General features: G+C 39.7%; 1 protein-coding gene across 1 annotated transcript in view; it reads right to left on the bottom strand.

Annotated features, from left to right (window-relative positions):
* The window catches only part of LOC149800321 (sorting nexin-32-like), a 67,469-nt gene that overhangs the window by 28,878 nt on the left and 21,055 nt on the right, over nt 1-17,536 (bottom strand). Inside the window, exons 5-8 of the mRNA XM_089959908.1 lie at nt 8,604-8,679; nt 7,009-7,092; nt 1,711-1,785; nt 1,441-1,471 (exon numbers count right to left, since the gene is read on the bottom strand). Coding sequence (XP_089816034.1) covers nt 1,441-1,471; nt 1,711-1,785; nt 7,009-7,092; nt 8,604-8,679 — 266 coding nt within the window. The remainder of the gene's footprint in view (nt 1-1,440; nt 1,472-1,710; nt 1,786-7,008; nt 7,093-8,603; nt 8,680-17,536) is intronic.

The raw sequence follows: 17,536 nt of genomic DNA, 5'->3' as shown, positions 1-17,536 counted from the left end.
AGTTCCTTGTAGAAACAAGAAATATCACTCCTGTTCTAGAAATCTGAATAAATTTTTATAAAAGCTGTCCTTGTTCAACAATTTCATATGAGTACACATATTTTCCAGGAAGAATTTTAAAAAAATCCTTTTGAATCCAAGTAATTTGAAATAACTCCAAACAGCACAACATACAACTTCCAGTGTAAGAGCCCAACTATTGACAACATCTCCCCAAAACAAAGCTTATATCATATTCTAAAATGCAAAATGGAGGTCACGTGATCATGTTCCAGAACCTTGTCAAAATTATATACTTGTTAAAGATCACGTACACACAGTGTGTCCCTGATGAAAACCAATCATTTTACTCTAAGAAATAAAAAATTTAAAAATTGTTTACATCTTAAAACAGTAGTCTCATCATGACCTCAACAACAACCAATCAATTTAAAATAAAAATAGAACTTATTGATATGGTTGCTATTAATTTTGAATCAAGGTCAGGATCTAGGTCAACACCTGGTGTTTACAAAATGAACAGTCAAGGTCAAACTATTTTCTGGAAAAAGTATCATCTCAGGTCAATATATTTACATTACAATAGCATGTAATGAAAAATAAATACAATTTAAAACTGACAAACAAACAATTAAATTCAAATAAATATAAATTAAATCACATATAATTAAATCAAATATACATAAAAATACCAACTCCAGGTCAAGCTAACTTACAGGTATGAATGTATCAACAATCATACCAACTCCAGGTGAAGCTAACTTACAAGTATGAATGTATCAACAATCATACCAACTCCAGGTGAAGCTAACTTACAAGTATGAATGTATCAACAATCATACCAACTCCAGGTCAAGCTAACTTACAAGCATGAATGTATCAACAATCATACCAACTCCAGATCAAGCTTACTTACATGTATGAATGTATCAACAATCATACCAACTCCAGGTGAAGCTAACTTACAAGTATGAATGTATCAACAATCATACCAACTCCAGGTCAAGCTAACTTACAAGTATGAATGTATCAACAATCATACCAACTCCAGATCAAGCTTACTTACATGTATGAATGTATCAATAATGATGCCAACTTCAGGTAAAGCTTGTTAACATGTCCAAATGTATCAACAATGAAACCAACAACTTGGTTAATAATCAAGTTTTATGATTCTGAATTAAACAATGTGATCCTGGATTTGTAACAAGATATTAGCATGTAACAAACAGCATGTATGTTTTAAATTATATACCTATAAACGTTTGAGTTTCACAAACCAAAAGAATATGGTTTCATTCGCATTAAAAAAAAATGACTGCTGATGGCTTTCAATAATTGCTTATTAATTACTCTTAAAAAAATCAGCTAATTCTTTTCATCTTCAAATTATTGTTTATAATTCAATTTAAATTTATCACCATAAAAGCTAATACTTACTCATCTGAGCATAAACCATTTTGTTGAAATTCTGGAAAAAAAAGTTTAGGAAATATTAATATAATATTTTGTATGCAACTTCACAGATAATGTCATTTAAAAAGGAATGCATACTCCACAAAATGTATGTTTTCAAAAAGAAAGAAACATAGACCAGCTGATGATATGTTTAACTGTAATGCAAATAAACATGAAGGCATCTATTTACACGTGTGACTGGCAAGGTCAACAGCACACAAAGAAAACTGTTTCATATAGAAATATACTCACGGATGATGTTTCTTTTATAATCTTGGAATAATCAGGTGCCCATTCCCTTTTCTTTTGAAAATATTCATCTATATCCTGTATGGGAATAAATAAAACACAGGATGAAACCATGATGATGATAATCTATGTTTCTATTAATTAGGCATCTACTGCAGGAGTGGGCAAAATACAGACAGCCTGTGACCTGGTTTTATTCATCAATTTATATCATAGGGTGTGGCTTTAAAAATCACTTATCCATCCTGCATTTATGCAGGAGTGGGTAAATTACAGACAGCCTGTGACCTGGTTTTATTCATCAATTTATATCATAGGGTGTGGCTTTAAAAATCACTTATCCATCCTGCATTTATGCAGGAGTGGGCAAATTACAGACAGCCTGTGACCTGGTTTTATTCATCAATTTATATCATAGGGTGTGGCTTATCACTTATCCGTCCTGCACCCTGGAAGAAGCTGATTATAATCAATCTACTGACTCTTAAATGTTAAAGGGATTGAGAACGACAGCTTTGTTTACTGTATTATTAAATGTTTACTTAATGAAACAGCAAATGCCTAAAATTTAGTTCTTTGTTTTATACCACCTGATATTATGTTCTCACATCAAATAGGGTTGTCATGGCTTGTATGGGGTGAAAAAATGTCTGCCGGTTTAAAACGTTTGATCTTGGATTATCAAGCAAAATGCCTTTCAGGCTTGGAAATTAAGTGGCTGCAATAAAATAAATTGTGATCAAAGCCATTAATGAAATGAATTCACATTTCATTCCATTTTCATTTATCATTCATGGGTCTGCAGTCTGAAATGTGACTTTGTCCTATCCATTTTTCTCAAAATGCATTCATTTCATTTGTGTTTATTCAGTATTTCATTTACATTCATTCTGCATTCCATTTGCACATTTGGGTAACTATTATAAAATAAACAAAATTTATTCCTAAAATTGATTTCTTCTCTAATTACTTTACCTGATCATAATACCTTAAAATAACAGGCAAGAAGTAGAAAAAGTTTTCCCTACCCCCAGCAGAAGTTGGAAAACCATGTCAATGAAAAGTAGCCAAATGATCTGTTGTGCTGCTGCTATAGGTGTCAGGTCAAACTGAACCCTTGGGATAAAAGATCCTGGAGGTAGGTTAGGAGTCATCTTTCCTCTCCATCACATGTCTTGTATAAGGTTCATGAGGGAACATGCGCACTTGAATGCAATGCATGTGGTAACTGCCCTATCTTCACGAGTTGAAATGTGCAATAATTTCATTGATTCGGATTATTTGTCTGTATCTAAAGTGAATAACCCATCTTGTGCAAGACAATAGAGCCTCAGCTGGAATATCAAACTTTTTCACTTTCAAAGGTACAGAGAAATGAACTCGTGCTGTTTGTACCAGTTCGCTTACCTCCGGAACTGCTTCAAAGCCCAATCCAGCTCCTGTAGATGGGTTCAATAAGAAAAGAGGTTTCACATCAAAGGACTGATTGTCCTTATGTAGAAACCTAATTTTAACCATCAAAGCAGAGTTTGTTGTGTTAAGCACCATTTCTCAACACATGATAGGCTATATATGCATTCCAGTTTGTCACTAAAAGATCCCTGGGTCATCAGCAATGGCAGGTTCAGATCTGACTGAATACTAAGGTATGATTCAACCAATCAGTATGGATTGGTTCACTCCAATGGGATATTGAGTCTGCCAAAACATCTGCCCGCAAGGACTTTGACAGATTTCAACAAGGACTTATCATTGACGACACCAACTGAGATATCCAAACCTGGGGTCAAACATCTGGCGATTTGGTGCGCCCCCTTGCCTTTTGAGATATTTCACAACAGTGGAGATGTTCAAACAGAATGAGTATGCCCTTTCCATACAATGTCTCCTGATGCCAAAGAAATGTATTCATTATGGTCTGCATCTCCAAGAGAATGATGTGTAATAGTCAGTTCTGAGGAGATCATGATCTGCTGATTTCTGGGAATACAGGCTGGTCTTGGGCACAACAGCCTGCAATGCTGATTTCTGGGAACACAGGCTGGTCTTGGGCACAACAGCCTGCAATGCTGATTTCTGGGAATACTGGCTGGTCTTGGGCACAACAGCCTGCAATGCTGATTTCTGGGAATACTGGCTGGTCTTGGGCACAACAGCCTGCAAAACATCTGCCCGCAAGGACTCTGACAGACTTCAACAAGGACTTATCATTGACGACACCAACTGAGATATCCAAACTTGGCGGCAAACATCTGGCGATTTGGTGTGCCCCCTTGCCTTTTGAGATATTTCACAACAGTGGAGATGTTCAAACAGAATGAGTATGCCCTTTCCATACAATGTCTCCTGACGCCAAAGAAATGTATTCATTATGGTCTGCATCTCCAAGAGAATGATGTGTAATAGTCAGTTCTGAGGAGATCATGATCTGCTGATTTCTGTGAATACAGGCTGGTCTTGGGCACAACAGCCTGCAATGCTGATTTCTGGGAATACTGGCTGGTCTTGGGCACAACAGCCTGCAATGCTGATTTCTGGGAATACTGGCTGGTCTTGGGCACAACAGCCTGCAATGCTGATTAATGGGAATACTGGCTGGTCTTGGGCACAACAGCCTGCAATGCTGATTTCTGGGAATACTGGCTGGTCTTGGGCACAAAAGCCTGCAATGCTGATTTCTGGGAATACTGGCTGGTCTTGGGCACAACAGCCTGCAATGCTGATTTCTGGGAATACTGGTTGGTCTTGGGCACAACAGCCTGCAATGCTGACATAAACAAACATCATGATTCCTGTATGCTGGACAGCAAAGGAAGCCAAGTAAGATTTTCCCAACAGCTGAGAAGTGATCTCATTGCGAGGACTGAAGCTGGTAAGATCACTTCCTGGAATGTTGTTGAGGGAAACAGACCCGTTTCACTGTTGCAAAGATAATTTCCAGGCACGTTGTTGTGGGAAATAGAACCTCTTCACATGTGTTTTTAACTATATTCCTGGGGGGGGGATCCTGAGATAGGACCAAAATGGATTTGCTCTTGTAGACAAGGAATCCAAGGCTGAAATAAGCTGTATACATGATCAAGAATGTAATAATTTTACAGAAAGAATGGTGGTTGAAAATCACTGATGTGGAAGTGGCACTGAAGAGTGATGAATCTCTATCCTAAACATGTGTCAAGACCCCGGAACTGATGTGTACACTATACCAAGTGCCCTGAATTGGTATACTATGTCCATGAGGCTAAGCTCCCTTGCAAATGGTATTAACAACCTGCCTGGATGTTTTTCCATTCTACATCATGGTGCCTGAATGAAAAGACTGACAGCTTGTTATATAGCACAATAGCAAGAACTGTGTCTGAAGCACATCCCAGTGTTCAACTTCATTTCAATCGTGTGCTGTGTCTGTCCAAGCTGTAACCCATTGACTCTCCATCCATGAAGGATATATGCCCCATGCATGGCTTAAATCACAACCATCATTCCAGACATGTAGTATTATTATATCCAACCAGTTTAAAATGACTTCCTTCTCAACTGAAAGCAATTAGTCCAGCCCTTTGTGCTGACACCTGTAAATACAGTACCAAAAACTAGCCTCAGCAGATGAAATCAGTCTAATGTCGCATACTCTGACTGTAAAATGGATGTTAATAAACGCTGCAAATGCCAATCAAAATTATGTGTCATGACTTCTAGTCTGTAAAATTAGACAGTGAGTGACAGAAGTCACATAATAGGTCATGCACATGTTATTTGAATGAACATATGAGTGACCAGAGCTGGTGAAATCAGTCAAGCATCACATAAGCTTACGGAGAAGTGAATGCTAGTGAACTATATATAAAATGTCTCTAAAAATAACCTACATGACCATCCTGGTCTGTAAAATAAAACAGTCAGTGACTGACAGTGTCTCATAAACCTAGCATGAAGTTAACCCAAGTGAACAAATAAATGTCTACAGAAATTATCTGCATGACCTTTCTGGTCTGTAATATAATCGACAGTGATCTCAGATATCAAAGACACATTACTGAACGAACATTCTAGTACTCAGGGCAGGTATAACAAAATGGCATCAACATTTACCTCATACAAATAAGTTGTTCTAATAAAGTTAGAAAACTTAATAAAATGCACAACATGGAAATACAGATGTATGGTTAAAACTCCCCAAAACTCACTCATTATTGTGGCAAATAACACCTGATCCAGAATTTTTGTAAGGTCCTTAAAGGAGTGTAATTCCTAGCACAATCAGAATTAGTAAATGAAGTATAGACTGGATTCGGAGCCAATCCCACCATCCAAGGGGAGTCCCATCTACGTCACAGGACAACTTTGTGGTCTTTTATAGCTAAAATTTAATGGCAGGATTTATGAGGTAGTGGTTGGTACTATCATGATATTATAATCAGGTAACATATCTGAAGAAGAATCACCTTGATATAGTTCTATAAATACAATGCCTACAGCTGCAGATTTGCTAGGAAGACAGAAAAAATTAACACTTATTATAAGATGAATAGGACACTGTGACCTATCTTCTACTGGAGTGACTCAGAATGATGCAAGGATCATGTTCTAGGGATAATACAATGCCTATAGCTGTAGGAAGAAACAACATATATCTTTTATTCTGGGATTAACCTTTAACAGCAAAGTCACATGTATTCAAACAGTAGATCAATGTGACCTACTTTTCAATGACTTGATCCATGTCTATGAAGAAATTAATACCTAAAGGGAGCAGCAACGGCAGTAAAACAAAACCTTTACTCTGGTGTTAACCAACCAAAGATGTTGACTATACACATGACACCCATGGTATATCTTAAGACTCCTGTGCTTTGCTGATGTAAGCTAAAAACAAAGTGTAACAATGATCTGGTATGGTATGCTCAAATGTTTAACTGAGACCCATGTTCTTACTCAGTCCTAAAAACTTAGCAATAGCCTTTACATCATCAAAATATATTTAAATGCATATTTTAGACATATGATGAACAAGCTATTTTGAATGTCACATACTTACGAGTCTTTCAATTCCTTGAAACTAGATAGAGACAAAATGGTTTCAAAGTTATTCAAAGTCTTGTGCATATGACACCTTCAAATTCAACTTTTATAGAAGGTAAGTCTTATATACAAATTTGTTACTTCCATGTACAAAATGTATTAACATGGAAAATGAATTACAGCTTTTCATAAAAGCAAATTTTGAATTTGTACCATGGAATATACATATAGCTAAAGAATGAACAGATACAGTTTAGTAATCACTGACTGATTTCTTACCCTATGTTGTCCTTTCCTGGCTTTTTCTACAGATGTTGACAATCGACCCAAAAGGCCCATATTTATCTTTGTGTGCTCCGGTGCCTGTAACATTCACACAGATTCAGGTAAATAATACACCTTTTAATTTCTGACAGATAACCTGCAACAGTAATCCTGACCTAAAAGAAAACTGTTAGGGGGAAACAACCTGTTATTTATCACCAGATGCTTAATTTATGGATCATTTGTGTTGTATAATGTGATGACCTACATAAACCAACAAACTGTCTTATAAGACTACTTTTTTATGGTAAAAGGGGAGGGGAGGGTGTCTCAAGGCAGGTTTTACTGTACTGCATGCTGAAATAAGCAGTTTGACATTTCTAGTCTAGATAAGCCATCTATAACACTATCTAAACTTGTTGATTTGAGCCTAACAAAAAACATTAAGTAAAAATAAATATGTGATTGAAAAATTTCAATTTTGAATGACATAAATAACATATATTAAATCAGTGCTGCCCATAGCAAATATATTAAAAATTCATGGATAAAATAGGTGAAATTAACAAGAATTTGTTGCTTATGACACACATTACTACATAAAACACATGGAAAATGTTGTAAATGACTTAGTTCTGAAATGAAAATTTTGATAATTTAGCTAAAAACATCTAATTCTTTATCACTTTTAATTTTTGTTTTTAACAATAGAATCACTGTCAATATATAAATGTAACATGCATCTTGGCAAATAGAATACAATGTTACAATTTCATGTCCAGTTCCTTCACTAGAGCAAGAATGAAATACTCCAATCTCCCTATCTATCTTCAAAAATGCCCCATATCATATTACAGGTTTTGAAGTCTCTATCTTGAAAATAGGTTGCAGTGGCTCAGTGATTATGGTGTTGGGCTTGTGACCAGTTGGGTTTGATTTAGTTGGGTTTTGGTGTGCTACACAGTAACACACATTATTTAGTGCCAAGGCAACTGGAGTAAAATGCCTTGCACAAGGACACATCACAATAGCCAAGTCTGGTTGATCCAAAGGTAGGATTTGAACCCAAAAATGTAGGTTGATTTCCCATCATTGGACCAGCCTGGATTGGCAACCAGAGTGAATCCTTTGGGCAAGAAACTTTACTTTACTTGCCTGGGAACATGATCATAACCTTCAGTGTTGCCATAAAATGCCCCACCCACCCATATACCAAACCCTAGAAACAAACCCATCCTTAATGTTGCTGAGTGATAAGATACATGCATTCACTATTTATTAATGCATGGATGGCTAGTACCATAATCACGAGGTTTAAAAAAATGACTGAGGCAACAACTGTAAATAATATGCATTAAATTTGATCTTTATGACAACTTTGATGATTATTCACAGCAACAAAACATCTGCTCTAGGAGGGGCCCATTGCAAGTTTGCACTGGATGAAGCAACACATCCACCACTTGAAAAAGCATATAGCAATGGTGCCCTTCCCCTGACTTGGTGCCCTGGGTGGTTACCCGTTTTGCAACCCCTTATGATGGCTCTGGCTCTAGGTGTTTTAAACAAAACAATGCCACAATAAAGACCTCAATATAAGACTGAATTACCTTTTCTTCACACAAGAAGGTTTCAAGATTTTTATCTTTTCCAAAGACTTCATGTGCTATCATTAACTGGAGATATCTGAAAAAAGAAAGTTACTACTCTAGTTTCTGTAATGATAATTTTAGGACCTATGATTAATCTTTTAATGCACACAAAAAATATTTGATTTCTAATGCAGTCTTGACAATCAAAACATTTTGCGCACATTTCTAAACTCAGAAGAGTAAGAGTATTTATGATCCTGAAAAGGTCCTTTTCATGTTGAAAACAATCTAATGCAGTAGATAACTGACAGATTTTTTCCATGTGAGATTTGTAAATTTGTCTCAGAACAACATGTATTATTTTTTTAGCCACAATTATTCTTGAACCATTTTGAGATACTGTGTTTACTTCAACAAAAATGCTGCTATTCAATACTTTACTGATTAATAAACATGAGGATAATACAAATTTGCAATTTTACTTTTGACCTAAATGGTAAAGAAACATCACATTTGCTCAGTGTAGATGGATGTTCTTTTCTGCATTCAACCAGTGTTCCATATTCAACCAATGTACACACTCAACCAATGTGCTACATTTGACCAATGTGCCATAGTCAGCCAATGCACTACATTCAATCGATGAGACATATCCAGCCAAAGAACCATATTCGATGAATGTACCAAATTCAGGCAATGTACCACATTCAACCAATGTACCACATTCAGCCAAAGTGCTACATTCAACCAATGTACCACATTCAGCCAATGTACCACATTCAACCAATGTGCAATATTCAGCCAAAGTGCTACATTCAACCAATGTACCACATTCAGCCAAAGTGCTACATTCAACCAATGTACTACATTCAGCCAAAGTGCTACATTCAACCAATGTACTACATTCAACCAGTGTTCCATATTCAACCAATGTACACACTCAACCAATGTGCTACATTTGACCAATGTGCCATAGTCAGCCAATGCACTACATTCAATCGATGAGACATATCCAGCCAAAGAACCATATTCGATGAATGTACCAAATTCAGGCAATGTACCACATTCAACCAATGTACCACATTCAGCCAAAGTGCTACATTCAACCAATGTACCACATTTAGCCAATGTACCACATTCAACCAATGTGCAATATTCAGCCAAAGTGCTACATTCAACCAATGTACCACATTCAACCAAAGTGCTACATTCAACCAATGTGCAATATTCAGCCAAAGTGCTACATTCAACCAATGTACTACATTCAACCAGTGTTCCATATTCAACCAATGTACACACTCAACCAATGTGCTACATTTGACCAATGTGCCATAGTCAGCCAATGCACTACATTCAATCGATGAGACATATCCAGCCAAAGAACCATATTCGATGAATGTACCAAATTCAGGCAATGTACCACATTCAACCAATGTACCACATTCAGCCAAAGTGCTACATTCAACCAATGTACCACATTCAGCCAATGTACCACATTCAACCAATGTGCAATATTCAGCCAAAGTGCTACATTCAACCAATGTACCACATTCAGCCAAAGTGCTACATTCAACCAATGTACTACATTCAGCCAAAGTGCTACATTCAACCAATGTACTACATTCAACCAGTGTTCCATATTCAACCAATGTACACACTCAACCAATGTGCTACATTTGACCAATGTGCCATAGTCAGCCAATGCACTACATTCAATCGATGAGACATATCCAGCCAAAGAACCATATTCGATGAATGTACCAAATTCAGGCAATGTACCACATTCAACCAATGTACCACATTCAGCCAAAGTGCTACATTCAACCAATGTACCACATTTAGCCAATGTACCACATTCAACCAATGTGCAATATTCAGCCAAAGTGCTACATTCAACCAATGTACCACATTCAACCAAAGTGCTACATTCAACCAATGTGCCACATTCAGCCAAAGTGCTACATTCAACCAATGTGCCACATTCAACCAATGTGCCACATTCAGCCAAAGTGCTACATTCAACCAATGTGCCACATTCAGCCAAAGTGCTACATTCAACCAATGTACCACATTCAGCCAATGATTTATTTAAAACATAAAGAACTTTTCTTTATAAAGTACACAAAATGATAACTTTTTCAAAATGTATTTTTAATTTTTAAAACAATTATTTTTAATTCTCAGAATTACATGTAGGCCGAATGTGTAACAAAGGCAAAAGTGGGCCTGATATCACTCATCTGAGTGACATGTATAACAAAGGCAAAAATAGGCCTGGTATCACTTACGTGAGTGACAAAGGCAAAAGTGGGCCTGATATCACTTACCTGAGTGACATGTGCCTAATAGGCAAATGCAAGAGTACTGGTAGTCTGCCATGAAATTTATAGCAGTAGGATGCTTTTGGAGAAATTTCAAATGCTGTGGATGACACACATTTAGAGGGTCCTCTAATTTTTTATAACTTATCCATATTTAATGGCACATCAGCATCATCTGTATGATGTGCTTTCTGTAAAAGTTGCTCAAATGTTATTCAGTGACTTTTTGGACACAGAAATGTCTAAATGTAGTTATTTTTCTCTTAGGACAGGTGACCATTTTTCATGGGTGATCAACAAGATAGGGCTTTCAAGCTAGAATTATTGTCAAATGTAGTCAAATTCTGCTATGCAGCTTACTAGAAAAAGTTATCAAAAACCAAAACAATTATTAGCCCACGCAAGATAGTGTGTATATAATAACCTGTTTATTATACATTCTAATTTATGATTAGTCTCCAATTAAGGGATCCATTAACATTACTAAAAGAAATAATTTACAAATTCTACAAAATTAAGTTCTTTGTATTCTTTATCACGCTTCATACATTACCTCATTCATGAACATAATAAGTATGATGAATGACTTTATAATGTATAAAATTATGTCATATCACAATGCACATCCATACTGATAACAAAAATGGCTTAAAGATAACACTGCCACAAAAATATTTTTTTAAAGTTACCACCCATGTTAAGACTGTGGGACAAAAAAAGAGTACCGGTTAGGTATTTGAAAAGTTCTGAATATTTTGCTAAATCTATGTTTCTTTAAACCTGTCAATAAATTTAACACCAATTGACAGACAAAATAACATTCTTCAAAATGATTGGCAGTACAATGCAAATTAATCTGGACACCTGTGGATATATGTGTTTGATGTAACTGACACTGACCTAAAAATGAGATCATTTCTGCTACAGAGACAAGAACCGACTGTAAAATTCTGGAAGACCAGTGTCTGTTACTGGCAAGTGGGAGGTGGCTGTTTGTATCTTTAAAATCCATCGGAGAGTGGAATACTTTCATAATAAGATGCAGTCTTTGTTCTTCTTAATAGTCCAGCAAGAGAATCAATTGTAATGCAGATATCAAGTGTGTTCATCTTTGCACTCATGCAGAATTTTTCTCATGACAGAAAATGATCATTCTGCATCAGCATTGCTATAATGAGTTTCAAATATGCTGAGTGGTGTTACTTTGTCAATGGATGTCATACACCCAGAATGACTAATGTCCATATTTGCAGCATATGCCCAAAAAGCAAATTTTTAGTAAATTGTGTTTCTCCGAGAATACTTACCCAATCACATTAACATTAGGGATATAAGCCTGCTACCTCTCGAATCCAGCCCTATTAAAAGACGAAAATTCGTCTTTTCGGTCTATCTCATACAGACCAAAGGGCAATAACTCTTGCCCCTTACCTCCCATTGCCACCGCCAGGTGTCACTAGTTTTTTAAGCTGAGCAATATATATTATAAGAGGATGCTCGCATAGTGGGGTGGTTGGGAGGGTTTTTAAATAATGTGATCGGGTAAGTATTCTCGGAGAAACACAATTTACTAAAAATTTGCTTTCTCCTTCAAATACGTTCCCCGATCACATTAACGTTAGGAGAATAAGTAATAGGAGGAGGGAATGCTGAGCATCCTACCTCCACCCCGGGTACCTTCTAGGGAATGATGGCTGGATTCCCCATTTGAACGATAACCCGTTCTCCTAATTTCATCAGCAACACAGCCTAGGGTCACGTGATATGTGACCCTTATATATGGTTAAGAAGATAGTTATTGAAATCTTCTTATCTACGAAATTTCACTGGCGAATCCAGCGAAGCTGATAGGCTGTGCTGATTGTTTTAAATGGGTCTGGTGGTCATCTGGGCTGCCGACACTGGACCTACCAGATTCAAGGTTTGCCTCTGCGAAGCCAAATCTCTGAGATAAAAACTGGAGAAGGTTGAATCTGCATGCCAGCCAACAGCTTCTATTATATCACGGATCGAAACATTGCGTTCAAATGCCAGGCTCGCTGAGATTGCTCTAATCTCATGAGCCGTAATCTTCATGAGGCAACTCTGATCTTGTGAGACCTCAGAGTACGCTGAGCGTATAACCCACTTCAGCCATGAAGCAAGGGCTTGAGGGGTGATATCCCGTTTACCAGCTTTGACCGGAAGAAAGAGGCGCTTACGTGTGTCCCAATACGACTCTGTGTGTTTTAAATAGTGCTTGAGTGCATGAACAGGATCTTGCATGGCTGCTGCTCTTGACTTATCTATGGAAGAGAGCAAGTGAATGACGATTCTTTGATTGCCAATGGATGGTAACCTATTTTTGGCTACAAAGCCTGGTTGCGTCAGGAGGACCAACGAACCATCTGATCTGAACTGAAGAAAGTTCGGGTCACTGGAAAGGGCATGTAACTTGCTCACCCTGCATGCTGAAGCTAAGGCTATCAAGAAACATGTTTTGTATGATAGTAGTTTAACGAAGTGTGGGCTAAAGGTTCAAATTTGTCTGAAATGAACCATGTTAAAACCCAGGACAGATTCCATTTTGGAAACAGGGTGAGGGATTTTGCTCGATTGAAATCAAAATTGGCTAAAACATCTGATAGGTCTTTGTTATGCCCAATATCACATCTACTATGATGGTGGAATGTGTCTGATATCATGCAGCGGTAGCCTTTGATAGTAATTTGGGCCAACTGTTTCTCCTCGAAAAGCCAAAGAAAAAAGTTGGCCAGTTGAGGGATTGAGACACTCAAAGGGACGATGTTATTGATATGGCACCAGTCCCTGAAAACACACCACTTTCCCTCGTAAGCCTTCAGAGTGGAGGGCCTTCTTGCTCTTGAGATTCTCTCCATAATCGAAGGTTAAATTGTTTGTCTCGCAAGGCTGCCCGAACAAGAGCCAATCATGAAGAAGAAGACAGTCCGGGCAGGGGTGGAACACCCGTGACCGCGGTTGTTTGAGAAGATTTGGGCTGGTTGGCATCTTCCTGGGTAGATCTATCGCTAGATCGAGTAGATCGGTGACCCAGGACTTGTTCCATCTGAGAGGGGTAATCAGAATCATCCGACAGTTCTGACCCCTTAACCTATGGATTATTTTTGGTACCAAAACCATGGGAGGGTAGGTGAATGCCCACAACCCCTCCCAGCTGATTGACAGAGCGTCCACAGCCCAAGCCTCTGGGTCTGGAACCGGAGAGACGAAGGTGGGCAACATGTGATTCCACCTTGTCGCAAAAAGATCGATCATCGGATGCCCCCAAAGTGTGCAAATCCGAAGAAAGACTGATTGATGGAGTGACCATTCCGTGTAAATGACTTGACCTTTCCTGGATAGAGTGTCAGCCAAGACATTGAGTCTGCCGGGAATGTGTCTGATTTGTTCGTTGATGTGGAGGTTGTTGCACCAATGTAGAAACTGCCAGATCAGAAAGCACAGATCTGGTGATTTGGTGCCCCCTTGTTTGAGGAGGTAAGTCACCACCACAGAGTTGTCTGACATAATGAGGACAGTTTTTCCTGAGAGTTGATCTTTCCAGAAATGAAAGGCATTGATGACAGCCCTCATTTCTAAAAGGTTGATGTGGAGAGGCCTCTCCCCTGGCTGTCACGTGCCGCTGACTGTAGCGAAGTCTGGCAACAGGTGGGCACCCCAACCATAGGTACTGGCATTGGCACATACCGTTATCTCCGCTTGGGGCATCTCCAGAGGAATCCCCGTGGACAGCCAACCGGGGTTGTGCCACTGACTCACGAATGATCGTATCACGGGCGTGATCATTATTGTTTGATTGAGGGGATTTGAAAAGGGGCGCCATTGTGCCAGTAACGTTATTTGTAAGGGACGCATAAAAAGATGGCCAAGCGGGATCAAGTCCGCCACCGCATTGAATAATCCGAGGAGTTGCAAGAATTCTCTCGCTGAAATCCACGTCCTGTTGGAAACGGACTCGACGAGTTCGACGATCTGGATTATGCGAATGCGAGGAAGCCGTACCAGATTCAGATCGGTGAGAAACTCCATACCCAGATGGACAAAACACTGAGATGGACGGAGATCGGACTTTTTCCAGTTCACGAGAAAGCCTAGATGATCTAAAAGTGCTAAAAGATCGTTTCTGTCTTTTAGCAGAATTGAACTTACCATATGTTTCTGGAGGATGTCGTCCAAGTACACTGCCGTCCCTGTAGATGAAGTCAAGCGGAACAGGGTGATGACGCAATCCATAACCTTGGTAAAAGCCCAAGGGCTATGTTGAGGCCAAAGGGTAGGACCTGGAACTGATAAACCGCGTCGCGGTTTAAGCGAATTGAAGAAATTTCCGTGACGTGGGGTGGATAGGGACATGAAAATATGCGTTGGTCATATCTAGACTGACGGCATACCCATCTTGCTGGATGGAAAGACGGATTGATCTCGCCGTTTCCATCTTGAATTTCGGTGGTAAAATGTATTGGTTGAGGCGACTCAGGTCGATGATCAGCCTCAACTTGCCGTTTGCCTTCTGGATAAGAAACAGCTTGGAATAAAACCCCGGCGATTGCGGTTTTTTCACAATCTCCACCGTCTGTTTTCCTATGAGCGACCGTATCTCCTGTTGTAGAAAGGTATCCTTCTCCCGAGGGGGTTGGATAAATGAAATCCAAAGTCCCTCCTAAATGACCTGGATCACCCAATCGTTCTGAGAAAAAAAGATGGTCCAGTGGTCCTGAAATTGCAGGAGGCGGCCGCCCACAGGTAGGCTGTCCGCGGGTGGTGGAGAGGGTATGTCAATTTTTAGAGTTAGGAGGCTTGAAGACGGAGAAACTTTGTTTCTTACCACCTCTGTATTGTTGCCTCCTAGCTTGATTAGACTGTTGTCTCCTGGCATTGGGTTGGGATCTATACTGCACATTTGATTGTAAGGATCCCTTGTCCCTGGTCCGCCAATCATCCCTCCGCTGTTGCAGGGGCTGATTTTTCTAAACACCTGCGAGGGTTGGGCGGCAAGTTGGAGGGGCAGTTCCTGAGCTGCCTGCTTCTGAACTTCTTCAATTTTTCCTCCAAAGAGTAAAGGCGAGCCAAACAGAGTCATCCGTAAAGCCGGAGTATGATGGGGCTTGAGTGACGTGGACCGCAGACATGTGTCACATCGTATCAGTTCTAAGTTGGCAGAAGCAGTCAACGCATTAGCCATGGAATGGTGAGCTGCCCTGTTAATAACTCTAGCAATCCGGGCCGCCGCTTCCCAAGCGTGGTCATTGTCGGATTTTTCTGTGAGTCGGAAAATGGCTAATGAAGCCAAGTCTAACATTGAAGATGTAGCGACTACGTTCCAGACTAGCTCTGACGTGGCATGGAACACATTTTTGTCCACTTTGTATAACAGTGGAGCGGACATGTGAACTGCTGCCATAGTTTTGTCCAGGGCCGGAAGATCCGTACTGAAGGCGTCTGAATGAGTTTTGTACCAGCGACCCGAGAACGTCGCTGGTACTTGGCTTTCTGAAAAGAACGCCTTAGCATTCCCCAGATCACCTATTCGTCCTGATAGACGATCGTTGATCTCCTTAATTTTTGCCGACTGGGTAAGGAGCCGGAAGGATGGCGTCTCTTCCTCCCCGTCAAGATCTACAGATGCCTTAACTTTGTAGTCTTGAGTGGCAGTAGGAGGTGGAGGGCATTCTGAAATTGCCAACACTCTATAAATTTCTTCCACTGCTGCCTTGAAGCTAAACTCAGTCCATTCCATGGTTGGATCTGTGTACGGCTGATTTGCAGGAGTTTCGTCACCCTCACTGTGTGCCGAGTCGTGTTCTGTAATAGCTTGCATTTCTGGATAGAGCACACCAGGTGGCATAGATGATGCGATTCTGTCATCCTTAACACTGTCACTAACTCTCCCTTGTGGATAAGCCGTGAACATATGGACGGATGGCCCTGCCGGCTGGTTTGTCTGGCTTGTGGTCGGTCTGAATGTTGGCGATGGTCCTGCTATCACCGGTACCGGCTGCTCCAATGGCCTGGCTGGACAGACAGATTTCTCACTAAAATCTCCGCCATGGTATTGGTATGTTGCCAGCGGTACAGCTTGACGGACGGATTTATCACTAAAATCCCCGTAAGTCATGTTTGGTCGGACCGTTTTAGCAATAGGGTCCCCATGCTGGGACAGTTGGACGGCCGGTGACGTAGAGGTTGTATAAAGATATGGATCCGATGGATCCGGTAAAAACCCCATGCGTCCTGACTTACAGGCCTGAAGGCCATGCTCGGACATGCGGGGGACTTACGCCCACTGGGCAGCCTAAAATTGGGGGAACATTCCCCCAAAGAGTCAGAAAAAGCTGTGGAAGCGAGCGAGGGAAATAAGGGTAATATCTGACCTGATGTCAATAGCTGCGTCGTTTCCTGGACCAAACAACGCATCTGTTCAAAGTTGGACTGTTGTACCCTGTCAACATTATTTTCTTCCATTGCCGCTGATGTTACTGTGGCTGACGGTTGCAAACGACGAACTTTAGGTGGAGGGGGGACCCCAACATCCCTCACAAGGCTCGCAATGGAAGCTGTCTTCGGATGTATACTGAGGACATCAATGCTATCTTTCTTCGACTTATTCCG

Source organism: Sinohyriopsis cumingii, chromosome 5 (genome assembly GCF_028554795.1).
Source record: "Sinohyriopsis cumingii isolate HCF-2022 chromosome 5, ASM2855479v2, whole genome shotgun sequence".
NCBI classification, from domain to species: Eukaryota; Metazoa; Mollusca; class Bivalvia; order Unionida; family Unionidae; genus Sinohyriopsis; species Sinohyriopsis cumingii.
This window is presented reverse-complemented; position numbering and strand designations above follow the sequence as displayed.